The sequence below is a fragment of the Apaloderma vittatum genome, unplaced genomic scaffold, assembly GCF_000703405.1.
Source record: "Apaloderma vittatum isolate BGI_N311 unplaced genomic scaffold, ASM70340v1 scaffold17916, whole genome shotgun sequence".
In the NCBI taxonomy this organism is placed as follows: domain Eukaryota; kingdom Metazoa; phylum Chordata; class Aves; order Trogoniformes; family Trogonidae; genus Apaloderma; species Apaloderma vittatum.
Window position 1 is genome coordinate 28,675 of NW_009723541.1, and position 10,653 is coordinate 39,327.

The window sequence follows — 10,653 nt, forward strand, 5'->3', positions numbered from 1 at the left end:
AATAGTTACCATAAGTCTAGCACACCCCTGCCAAAGCCCCATCAAAAGTCCCCCTGTGACACTTTGCCAGTCAGATGCGAGAAACTTGAACAAGTGATAGTAACCTCAGTCACACAAGTCACGCCTGTTTCACAGAGACAGCAAGAGACAGCTGGCAACCAGGAGGCGTCCTTCGACTACTACAACGTATCTGATGACGACGACTCAGAGGAAGGAACCAACAAAAACACGGAGGAAGAGAAGAACAGGGATGATGTTGGTACGATGCAGTGGCTCCTAGAGAGAGAAAAGGAGAGGGATCTGCAGCGAAAGTTTGAGAAGAATCTTACTCTTCTCGCCCCGAAGGAAACAGAAAATAGCAACAACCAGAGAGCCACCCACTCGGCCCGCCTGGACAGCATGGACAGCAGCAGCATTACTGTGGACAGCGGGTTCAACTCTCCACGGTAGGACTGTCACATTCCTTGCAGCTTTACAGATGAGAAAGTTTCATTTATAGTTATACGTATGTGATATCGGTGACAGAACGTAGGGCTGTATTAAACGATTTCAGACATTTTCAGACAGTGTTCTCTACAGCTCTGGAACCTGCTATTCAGACGTGTGGGTTTCCCACCATACTGTAAGCAACCAGTGACCTTTTGCGGCATTGACTCTGTATTAGTTCATTTTCTATTTGCTGAAAACCTCCCTATATCCTTTTATTCCCTGTATTAAACTTGTGTTTGCATTTAGAATAGAAGAGATGAGCTGCTGCATACTCCCCCTCCTTCCCTTTCCCTCTAAGATAACATCAGCAAGACTAATCAGAAGACTAGACATGACTAGTTGGCATAATCTTTGGCTCAGACAGGAGAAAAAAAAAAAGATGATTGGTTTGGGGTTGGGCTTTTTCGTTTGTTTTCTTCAAAAGTTTTGAAAGTGTGGCTATCACTGTTCTAAGCTGGTGAGACTGGAATAGCCGCTCCTGCTACAAGGCTGAAAGTGCTCAGGATATTTGAACTTCTGAGGTGACCCAGTGCTGCATCAGCAGAGAGAGAGGTGCTTTGCCTAAGATCCTTGGGAAGAGAGTCCAGATGTTCACGTGTGATGGCGCTGGTTAGTCGTTTCCATCCCAGGGGTTTCAGACATCATGGAAGTCTCAGTGTGCTAGGAGTCTCTTACGGGCACAGGGAGGAGAGAGTTGCTGGTGTGTTCCCTGCCCTGGAGATTTCACAAGCTCATTTACGGGTTAAGAATCCTTCACCTGAGCCTTCCTCTTTCTCTGTCTGACCTTGAGCAGTCCTAGGTCCATGCTGGAATGGAGCTCGACACTTTTTGTTTGCCCTGGATAGCGACCCATCAGAGTTCAGAACAGTGACTCGAAGAACACAGAAATAATTTACAACAGTAGTTCTATTAAAGTGTCTTACTTAAGCTTGAATTACTTATTGCCTGTGTTTAAATATAAAACCTTCAAGACTGGATTTGTATTAGGTGAAAGAAAATGTTGGGGGGGGGGTTGTTGGTTTTCTCCCTCCCATGTAAAAGGTGTTCTTATTCCTCAGAATTATATATTTTTTTTAATCTATAGCAGAGGCTTTCGGAAAGGCATGTGAAGGAACTCCTCCTTCTACACAGTTCTAAATTTCATTTTCAGTTAAAGTCATCTTGCTCTGGAATAAATTCCTTCGTATTTGATGGCTACTCCCACTTGATGTTAGCGAGAGGGCAGCGATGATTTGGCCTGCTGCAGCATGCGATGATTGTCAAACTAGAGCAGGCTTTTTATGTATAATTTTTCTGAGTAAAAAATTTTAAAATAATTTGAGTAAATTGTACCACTTGTGCTGAGTCCAGCTTAAAGAAACTTAAGAAGGTTTTGAATTCATTCTGTTATTGATTGTTCTACAGATGCTTGGCATCTTTCCCACATTTAACTGTTGCATGAGGCTATTTGCACTGTTCTTTTTAAAATGTAGTTTCTTTCAGCTGAAGTGCTGCACTTGCAGGCAGTTTTTGTGGGGGAGTATATGGTGGTATTTGCTTCTTGCTCAGCCTCTCACTTTGCAGAGTGCATTTCACCTCCAGGATAGGATGTCGAGGAGAGGATAAAATCAGTTCTTGGACTACTGTTTTGCTAACTGACTATCAGGCTTGCATATCTGGTTAATGCAAAGGCAGATATTTCCTTCCCTAAGTGCTGCTATACCAGGTTGTTCCGATCAAAAGGGAAACAGATAAGCAGCTTTTAGTAATGATTGTGTTCCCCATATCCTTTTTTAAATTTTATTTTACTGTTTACTTATTAATAAACATCTTTTTTTTTCTTGGCAAAGCCACATAAAATAAGCTTCAAAAAAAGCCCACATTCTGTAGAGTTTTCTTGTGTATTTGTTTTTTAAGACCGCCATATAGTCTGGTTATTTCAAAAGGTTTTTCATGAGCTTTGCATCAAGATGCTTAAATTGAATGATTGTGGTGAGTTTTGGTCACTCCTTGGTATAAGTCTATAAAAATAAATTGAGCTGAGGGTGAATTCAGCCCTTTGGCTATAATTACCATGCCAGCTCCTACCTTATAACAAAAACTGTACTCCACAGCTTTTTTCCAGGACGTACGAAAAAAGTCATCCAGGATCTCTCTGGTAAGATTCACCTAGATCTGACAGTGTATCTGACAGCATCCCTTAGCAGATGCCTGGGGAGGGGTGCAAGAACTCAGAGGGACATTCCTCAGGTGTACTCTTGTAGCTTCTGCTGAGGTTGTAACCCTCGACTTCCCAAGGTCTGATGGTATCTTTTTGTTTAAACTTAAGCGTGCAATGTTGCTTGGGAAGTCAAAATTACTAGTTCCACACTGTGAAAGAAAAAGCATGTTTTTAAAATGTGACAAATTGGAAGGAAAGGACCTTTTTAAAAAAAAAAAAAAAAAGAACCCAAACCCCAGAGGATGTAATTAGAGATTTGCGCTGGTCATTTGATTTCCAAAAGTATTTTGTGTGTGAAATTTCTGAATGCATCATCACTGTGAAAACAGCCTCACAGTATTTTGTTCTTTGCTTTTATGCAAGTTGTATGTAGTAAATCTTAGCTGTCAATATAAATTTTATTCCTTTATTTTTAGAGCTTATATAGTAGTGCTGCTCTTCTGTCACCTAAAGAAAAAGCTAATTCTGGCATTACTCTGCATGCAGAATTCTCACTGCAGTCTTTGTGAATATGTGTTGCAATGGTGACTTTGTAATATCAGAATTGAAAATGTTTGAAGGTCTGGAATTGCTGGTTCCATAGTGATAAAATACTGAACGATCTCTGAAAAACAAAGATCACATCTAGTTTCATGAAAAAGCAGAGAGAGAGGAGTCAAAAAGTGAGTAACAAAAGTGCAGCAGTAAGTCATCGCAGCTCACTGAGATCTTTTACTATGTGCATCACCCATTATAGCTGTTTGGAACTACTGACAACAAGGTGATAATTGGCAGAGATGATCAGTAGTATTTTGATTAATTTAAAAGATCTGAGGGAGTTTTCCTTAAAGCATCACTTATTTTTGGGAGTCAGTCAGTTTAAGATAATTTAAATCTGCCCTACAACTAAACAAGGTGCTTCTTCCTTTCCTTGTGCCATGCACTGACACATTTCTCCCCTGCCACATCCAAAGCTGTACATTTCTACTCTTCCCTGATGCTAGCACTAATTTTTATTTTTCTTTTCTTAGGGCTAGTATTTAACTGAGAGCGGTCCCTGATCTGGCTAGCTACAAGGCTCAGCAGCAGGGAAGCAGCAGGAGCATGTGGCAGGGTCAGGTCCACACAAGGCAGGCAAGAGCTGCCCCTTTCAGTAGCAGGTAAATTTAGGTTGACTTTAAATGGACTATGAAACGCTGTCATTTAGTATTTTTGTTTCTAATGCTTATTCAACAAACCCCTTCAGTCCCCTAAATGTACTCTGTGAACATCTCTGTAAGAAGTGGTAATGTCATCTTGCAAAGAAGTAGGGATATAGGCAAAGGCTACATAACCGAGGGCCATGCTGGCTCTTTGAAAACCCAAATCTCTGCACAGAAACACAGTATTTGGAGATCAAAAATTGTTAAGAGGGAAACGGCAAAAAGAGTAGTAATGGTAAAGCTAGCCTGAGCATGTCTTGGCTGAGTCTTTTAAAAGCTGTAGACTAAAATACAGGCTCCTCTGCGTTCAAAATTAGATGCATCTTTGAAAGGACTGGCCTTTAGAAGTGCTAAGTGTCCTGTCACTCCCAAGGATAAAAGATGTGTTAGAACTAAAGGAAAATTGTCTTATTTTATGAATGAAATAGTCGTTGTTCAGGGCATGATTGTGGACCGGGCAGTTAAGATTTCTCAGCGTCTTGTAACTTGCAGTTGTCTCAGCTGTACAGCAAAATCCAAGTGTTGTGGGTTTAATGTAACGCAGCATTTTTTAGTTATTTTTTGTGTACAAAGGCTTAGATGAGGCAGCAGAGGAAGCTGTGTTACGTGATTTCCCTGCCAGCTCTGCCTGGTCACAGAGCTGATCTGATGAAGTCGGGAAAGAAAATTAATGCATTCCACGTATTAAATCCAGATGCTGGGTTCAGCTTGCAGTTTGTGTGACAGCTTCAGCTCTACTTAGTGCTGTACCCGTGTTACAGTACCATGAATGCTGAGTACCTCTGGAACCCGTTTTGGAGGAACATATGTGTACCATCAAAACGAGATGGTTCATTTATGTGACCTTACATGCAAACAGAGGAAGCCTATTATAAAACACTCTGTTCTCCTTTCCTGTCAGGTCGATAGATATACAGGCACGTCATATGTGAGTGTGTATGTGTATTTCTTTTCCATTCTAGTACTCGCGAGAGCCTGGCATCCAACACTTCGAGTATTGTTGAAAGCAACAGACGTCAGAACCCTGCTCTGAGCCCTGCACATGGTGGCGCAGGCCCAACGTTCAACTTCCGAGCCACCGCAGACCCACCGACAAGTGACGCTGAGAAACTGCAGAAACCTGCTAACTGCCTGCAAGCTTCTGTCACTAGTGTCTGATAGTCATCCTGCCTCAGATCTTCTGTCTCATCCTATACAGCGAAGTTTACGACACTGGGACTGATGTTTACATCTTTGGGGAAAAATAAAAAAAAAAAGCATCTCAACCACAGTTTTAGTGTTTACTTAAACTGTGCTGCTACGTAGACTAGGGGCAACAAAGAAATCTTTATTTCAAGGTATTGCTTTCACATTTGCGGCTCTGTAGCAACAGAATAGCAGTAGGGATAATATGTACACTTTTGCTTCACTTAATTGTAACTGAGCACATATATGAAAGTCTAGACACTGTAAGTGTAATCTGCATTTTCAATGTCCATGCAGTTGCCAACTTCATTTTAAAAAAAAAAATGCCACAGATGTGTGATGCCCCTGGTCAGAGGCTAAACTCTGCTGCAGAGTTGATCGTTTTTTACTTCAAAAACTGAGCCACTGCTGAAAGTAACCAGCCAGGATCACCATGAGGAGAAACAATGCCAAACATGACAAGTGATGACCTCAGCTCTATCTGTGAATTATTAATACTAATCAGTCATTTTCACTGTGCTTTTTTGTGACATGATTTTGCAAATACCCATTTGAACAAGTAAAAAGAGGTTTGGGGGTTTTTTGTTTGTTTCTTTTTTTTTCTAAATGGGGGGAGTGGGAAGAGAGGCCGCTTCTCCTTTTGCTTTTCAAAAGTATGAGAGATGTTTACGTACTGAGACTTGCTACTTGACCTTCCATAGTCAAAAATGAGAAGGTGGGCCTTTGCATAGAGGGGGGGAGTGGGGAGGAGAGGGAGAGTTATAACTGTCATGAAGCCACAATGTGGAGTGACACAAAATATAACAAAGGTCTTCAGTATAAATCAAGTATTTTAAAAAGATAATCTAATTCTTGTGTCACTTCTGGTATTGCAACTTGCCATTAATATAGGAATCAGGATAACTAATTTTTTGGAACAAAAATATTCTTTATGATATAAATGACAAGTATGGCCTGAAGAATTGATTTCTTTCTAGTGGAAGGACATAAATCTATTTTATGTAGCTTATTAAATAGAGTGCCTAAATTAGGCTATTAAAATAGCATACATTGTAGTGATTATCAGAGAACAAAATTTAGAGAATTATAAACTTCTGGCCTTTTATTCAGTGGATGTTATTTGCAATTTAGCATTTTATGGACATGTCTAGTTTCTATAAATTAAATGTGTCCACATGGTTGGCAGTAGAAATCTGAAGTCTGTAGGTATGGTATGTCCTAATTGCTCTCCCCTGAACTGTTACTCGAAAGTAATCAGTACTGTGCTCATTGCCGCAGAGTAACTTCTAAGGATAGTTAAACTCCAAGAGTAATTTTTAGATATAGGGTCACATTCTGCTCTGTTACTCATGCAACCTGGTAGTGCAACAAACTGACATCAGATTTAACTTTTTCATCAGAACAGAAGAATTGGTGGAAGAATAACAAAGATACGAAAATGTTTGACAGCCCAAATTGTCGCATAAAAAAGGGACGTTTACATTGTCTAGCTCTTGTAGTACACAGGTATGAAACCCAACTGTACATATTGAAAGCCAATATTTTCATCAGGTTCTGGTGACATGTGTTACTCCGTGCACAAAGTCATTTGAGCTTCACTCATGTTCTTCTCTGTTGTCATCAGAAGTCTTTACTGAAGATTCAGCCTTATGTTACGCAGTTGGATATCGTTCATTTACTTCTAAAACGGCTTTCTGACTCTGGACACAATCAGTTTCCAGTTCAGTCGAGAACACCCCGTCAATGCACAGGTCTGTTTTCCTTGGTTTCAGCGTATGATTTCCATTTCATAGGAGCAATAAGACCTTTCAGTGCACATAGAGGAAATTATTGTGCTTTTGGTTGGTTATCAAAGTCACTTGGCCTTTAGCCTTTTGCCTTATCATACCTTCCAAGATGTGCTCTAATTACCATATAATGCTTTGCATGACGCATCTTATTATTCAGTATGTAACTCCAGCCGTACTTATTCCATGCGAACTGTAGAGTCAGAGTCTTTTGTGGGGAATTGTCATATACTATGCAGTGGCTGACTGTGATTTTCTTTCTGAGACAAGCTCTGACATCAGTAGTATGTACCAATTCAGTAAATAAAAATGTCAAAACGATAAAAAATTTACAGTGATGATCTGAAGTACTAATAGCAGTATTAAAATGTGAACAGCAAAAGCAAATTTCACCTTTGGGTAAAATATTTGTTTGTCATAAACTACTCAGAATTTATGCAGGCAGCTGGTTGTACAGAAGACATAATTCCAACAAAATACATTAGTGCATATGTATAAACTGTATAGTATGTTATTTCCTGAAGTTCCCAGAGACCAGCAGACAACATAAATGTCATATTAATGTTGACATGGCATTGTACCAATATTAATGTGACTCTTGGAATATGGAATGTAAACAGAAGTTTCAAATAGAAACGTTCTAATCTTGAATTCTTTTTTTTTTCCTTTGAAATCAACAATGGAATATAAGGAAATTCCATCTTGAGGTTCTGGTAACAAAACCACAAGAGTGGAGCTTGAGTGCTTTATGTCACCCTAATCCTTTGATGAAATCATAGCCTTGTATTACATGGTTGCTTATCTATCATTCTTCTTCTAATGTATCAATTTAAAGGTTTACAGAGTTAGATTAGGTTGAATCTGTGTTGTGTTCAACTGTAAAGGGTCAACACAAATCTGTCGGCATTTTGCACACTTAATATGTATTATTATAATACAACATGTTACTTCTATGGTAATTTTTTTTACACATATAACTACCTCCATGAATTTGATGAAATGCAGCAACATGAAAAGTGTATTGTACAAAGCAAGGTTAAAAACTTTGAAGCATTAGGTCATGGCGTTCTCTTGTGTGTCAATGCTTGCGTATGAAGTCATCATGTTTCCATTGCCACACTTTCCTTCTACGATCTTAAAAATCTGGCTTTCAGATGAGTCACTTAAAGACTTTGACAAGGCTGCATAATTGGGATAAAAGTGAAAGGGAGGCTGAAACCTTCTATCCTCTCCCCAGTTACTACTAAAATTTCTGCCTGCTAGAACTTGAAAATGTATTTGTAATTTAGCAAATTAGGAACATCTACAGTCTGTGAAATATGATTGACGGTTTGGGGTTTAACAGAAGACACTCTGGGTATTTTCTTGGCAGCCTTCAAATACTTTGGGCCCTATTCTGCCTCCATCTTTGTCAGCATATCGGGTCATGGTTTCTCTGAACTGGCAAGGGTGTTAAAAGAGCTCTTCCTTTAATAATGCGCACTCTGTTTTCTAGCTTGTGAGCATCTGAAACACTTGCTCCTATAGAAGTTACCAGCAGCCTTTAATTGACTTTGCTGGGAGCAGCATTAGGGTCCCTACTCGAGGTATGTGCCTATTGTTGAAAGAACATGGGCAAGTTTCCAAGGAAAACGAAGCTGGCTTTTGAAAAGTAGCCAGCTGCAACAAGCCACCTTTCAAGAGGGAAGAAAGAAAGATTTTTTTTTCGAAGAACCAAAGGAAGAAAGTGGCAATTGAACCTAAGCAGATCACATTTATATACAAATCCCAATTTATGAACACCTCTTTCAGCAAACCTAGTACCATTATCCTGATGCAAATTAATATACAATCATCAGTTGAGCTAATTTTGCCGTTTTAAGTTTTTCAGTTAAAAGTTGCAAGACAACATTAGCCATTTGACTCCTTACACCACTGTAAAATGTCCATTACTTGCGAAACTGCTCACTCGGTTATAAAGAGTAAAATGTATTGGAAAACAAATATTTTAATGAAAACCGTGGCTTAAGTGCTTGCCAGCAGCAGTCATTTTTAGAAAAGAGAACAAGCAGACCCGTACTCGGAGGCCATCGTAAACACAGATCATACTTTGCACTTAACTTGCGCCTTCTCATCCGAAGTACTTGACGTGGTACCAGCTAAGCCTCATGAGCCTGTGAGGAAAGCAGAGTTCACTGTCCCTGCTTTATGTCCGGGCACATTGGAAAAAGCAAAGGTGAAGAGTCTGCAGACTTCATTTATTAACGAGTTGCTTTCTTAAAGTTGTTGGAATAAGTTGAATAGTTAACCAGAGTGTTTCATGTTTATACTTTAAAGTCAGTCTTTTGATGCATCTGGCTGGTTTGAGAGAAGCTACTTTGCAGTCCTGCAGAGACTCTTGGGTTAGCAGTGCCAAAACCAACTGAGTTTTCAGTCACATGGGTGCTGCCAGTGTACTTGTATGGTTTTAGAAGCAGTTATTTTAATTAAAAATTTGTTTTTCAAATACATTTTGCAGAGCTTTTCCCAATACAGTTGTCCAAATTGTTGTGCTGAGAAAGCAAATAGCACTCCTAATCTGATGTCACACCCACAGTTTACAATTCTCTTTGCTCTTCTGAAGAAAACTGTACAGTATTAGAGAGAAAAGTTCTATTTTTTACGAAATTCTTTAAAAAAAGAAAGAAAGGTATATATCTAAAATGTTCCCCCCAGCATAAGTGCATCATAACTGCATGAGGAGCATGCAGTGGACCCACCGAAAGCCACACTGGTGCTAGAAGAAAATGCGACTATCACGCTTCTTTTATAGCGGCGCTCTAAATGTTGGTTTCAGTTATGTGGGTGTAAATCTGGCGTAACTCCCCTAATCTCCTGCGGATCTGATGGGAATGGGTCGTTAACTCCATTGAAGCTCAGTTCTGAGCTGAGGGTTTCCGTGTTCCTCCCCCCCCACCCCAAGACTTAAATCCTGAGAAGGAGCAGGTGGCCACACGCGTGCACCTGGCTCTCTAGGAAGGGCAGCCTGGGTTGAACCCCTGGTGAAAACGCCCCGTCGGGATGCTCCGACAGCGTTTCCCACCTCGGGAGGGCGGTTTTCTCTGCGGTACACGCTGCCCTCGTGTTGTATAGCAGTTAGAGCCACCCAAAGGATACCCGCCCAGAAGTACGAAAGGGCCCTTGGAGTAATTGGCACAGATGTTACTTCTATACGTGGAGGAGACTTAAGTTTAAAGGGATCATAATTCTGCAGGTAGTTCTCTGTGAGTGACTGAATGTGGCTGTTGCATTAGGTTTAAATGAGTTAATAAATGCAAGTGGGACTTACTGTATGTTAGAAGGGAGTTTTGCAGCCAAGACTGCCTTGTATAAATGTGTTTGCACTGAAAAAAAAAATAAATTTAAAAATTACTTGGTCTCTGGTTGCTGTAAAGGTCATCCAAGATGGATGTTCTGTTTATATTGTATAGTATTTCATATGAAATAATTGCAGTTCATGAAATGTCTTCCCTAACGTTACTGATTTATAACAGCACATTTGTAACATGGTTTTTATTGTGTCAGTGTACCATATTGTAAATGATGATTACTTGTCATGCTTAGTATAATAATTTAAAGGAAAAAAAGGACAGGGATTTTTGTAAGTCTATATTTGAAAGTCCCTCCATATGGTAATATTGTGTTCATGTTGTTTATGTAGTGTTGTGTGAAATATCCATTTTGGATTGTGTTACTTTTTAAGATATTAAATAACATTTGGTTATATGTTTTAAGTGGATTCTTTGCATCCATCGGTGGTTTTTAGAGAAAATTACTTACATTTCCATTTAAC

The 10,653-nt window shown here is 39.6% G+C and overlaps 1 protein-coding gene across 1 annotated transcript in view; it reads left to right on the forward strand.

Annotated features, from left to right (window-relative positions):
* LOC104276020 (storkhead-box protein 2-like) overlaps positions 1 to 5,028 on the forward strand; it is a 14,424-nt gene extending 9,396 nt beyond the window's left edge. Inside the window, 2 exon segments of the mRNA XM_009872163.1 lie at positions 1 to 446; positions 4,833 to 5,028. The exon segment at positions 1 to 446 is cut by the window's left edge and continues 30 nt beyond it. Coding sequence (XP_009870465.1) covers positions 1 to 446; positions 4,833 to 5,028 — 642 coding nt within the window.
* The last annotated feature ends 5,625 nt before the right edge of the window (positions 5,029 to 10,653 follow it).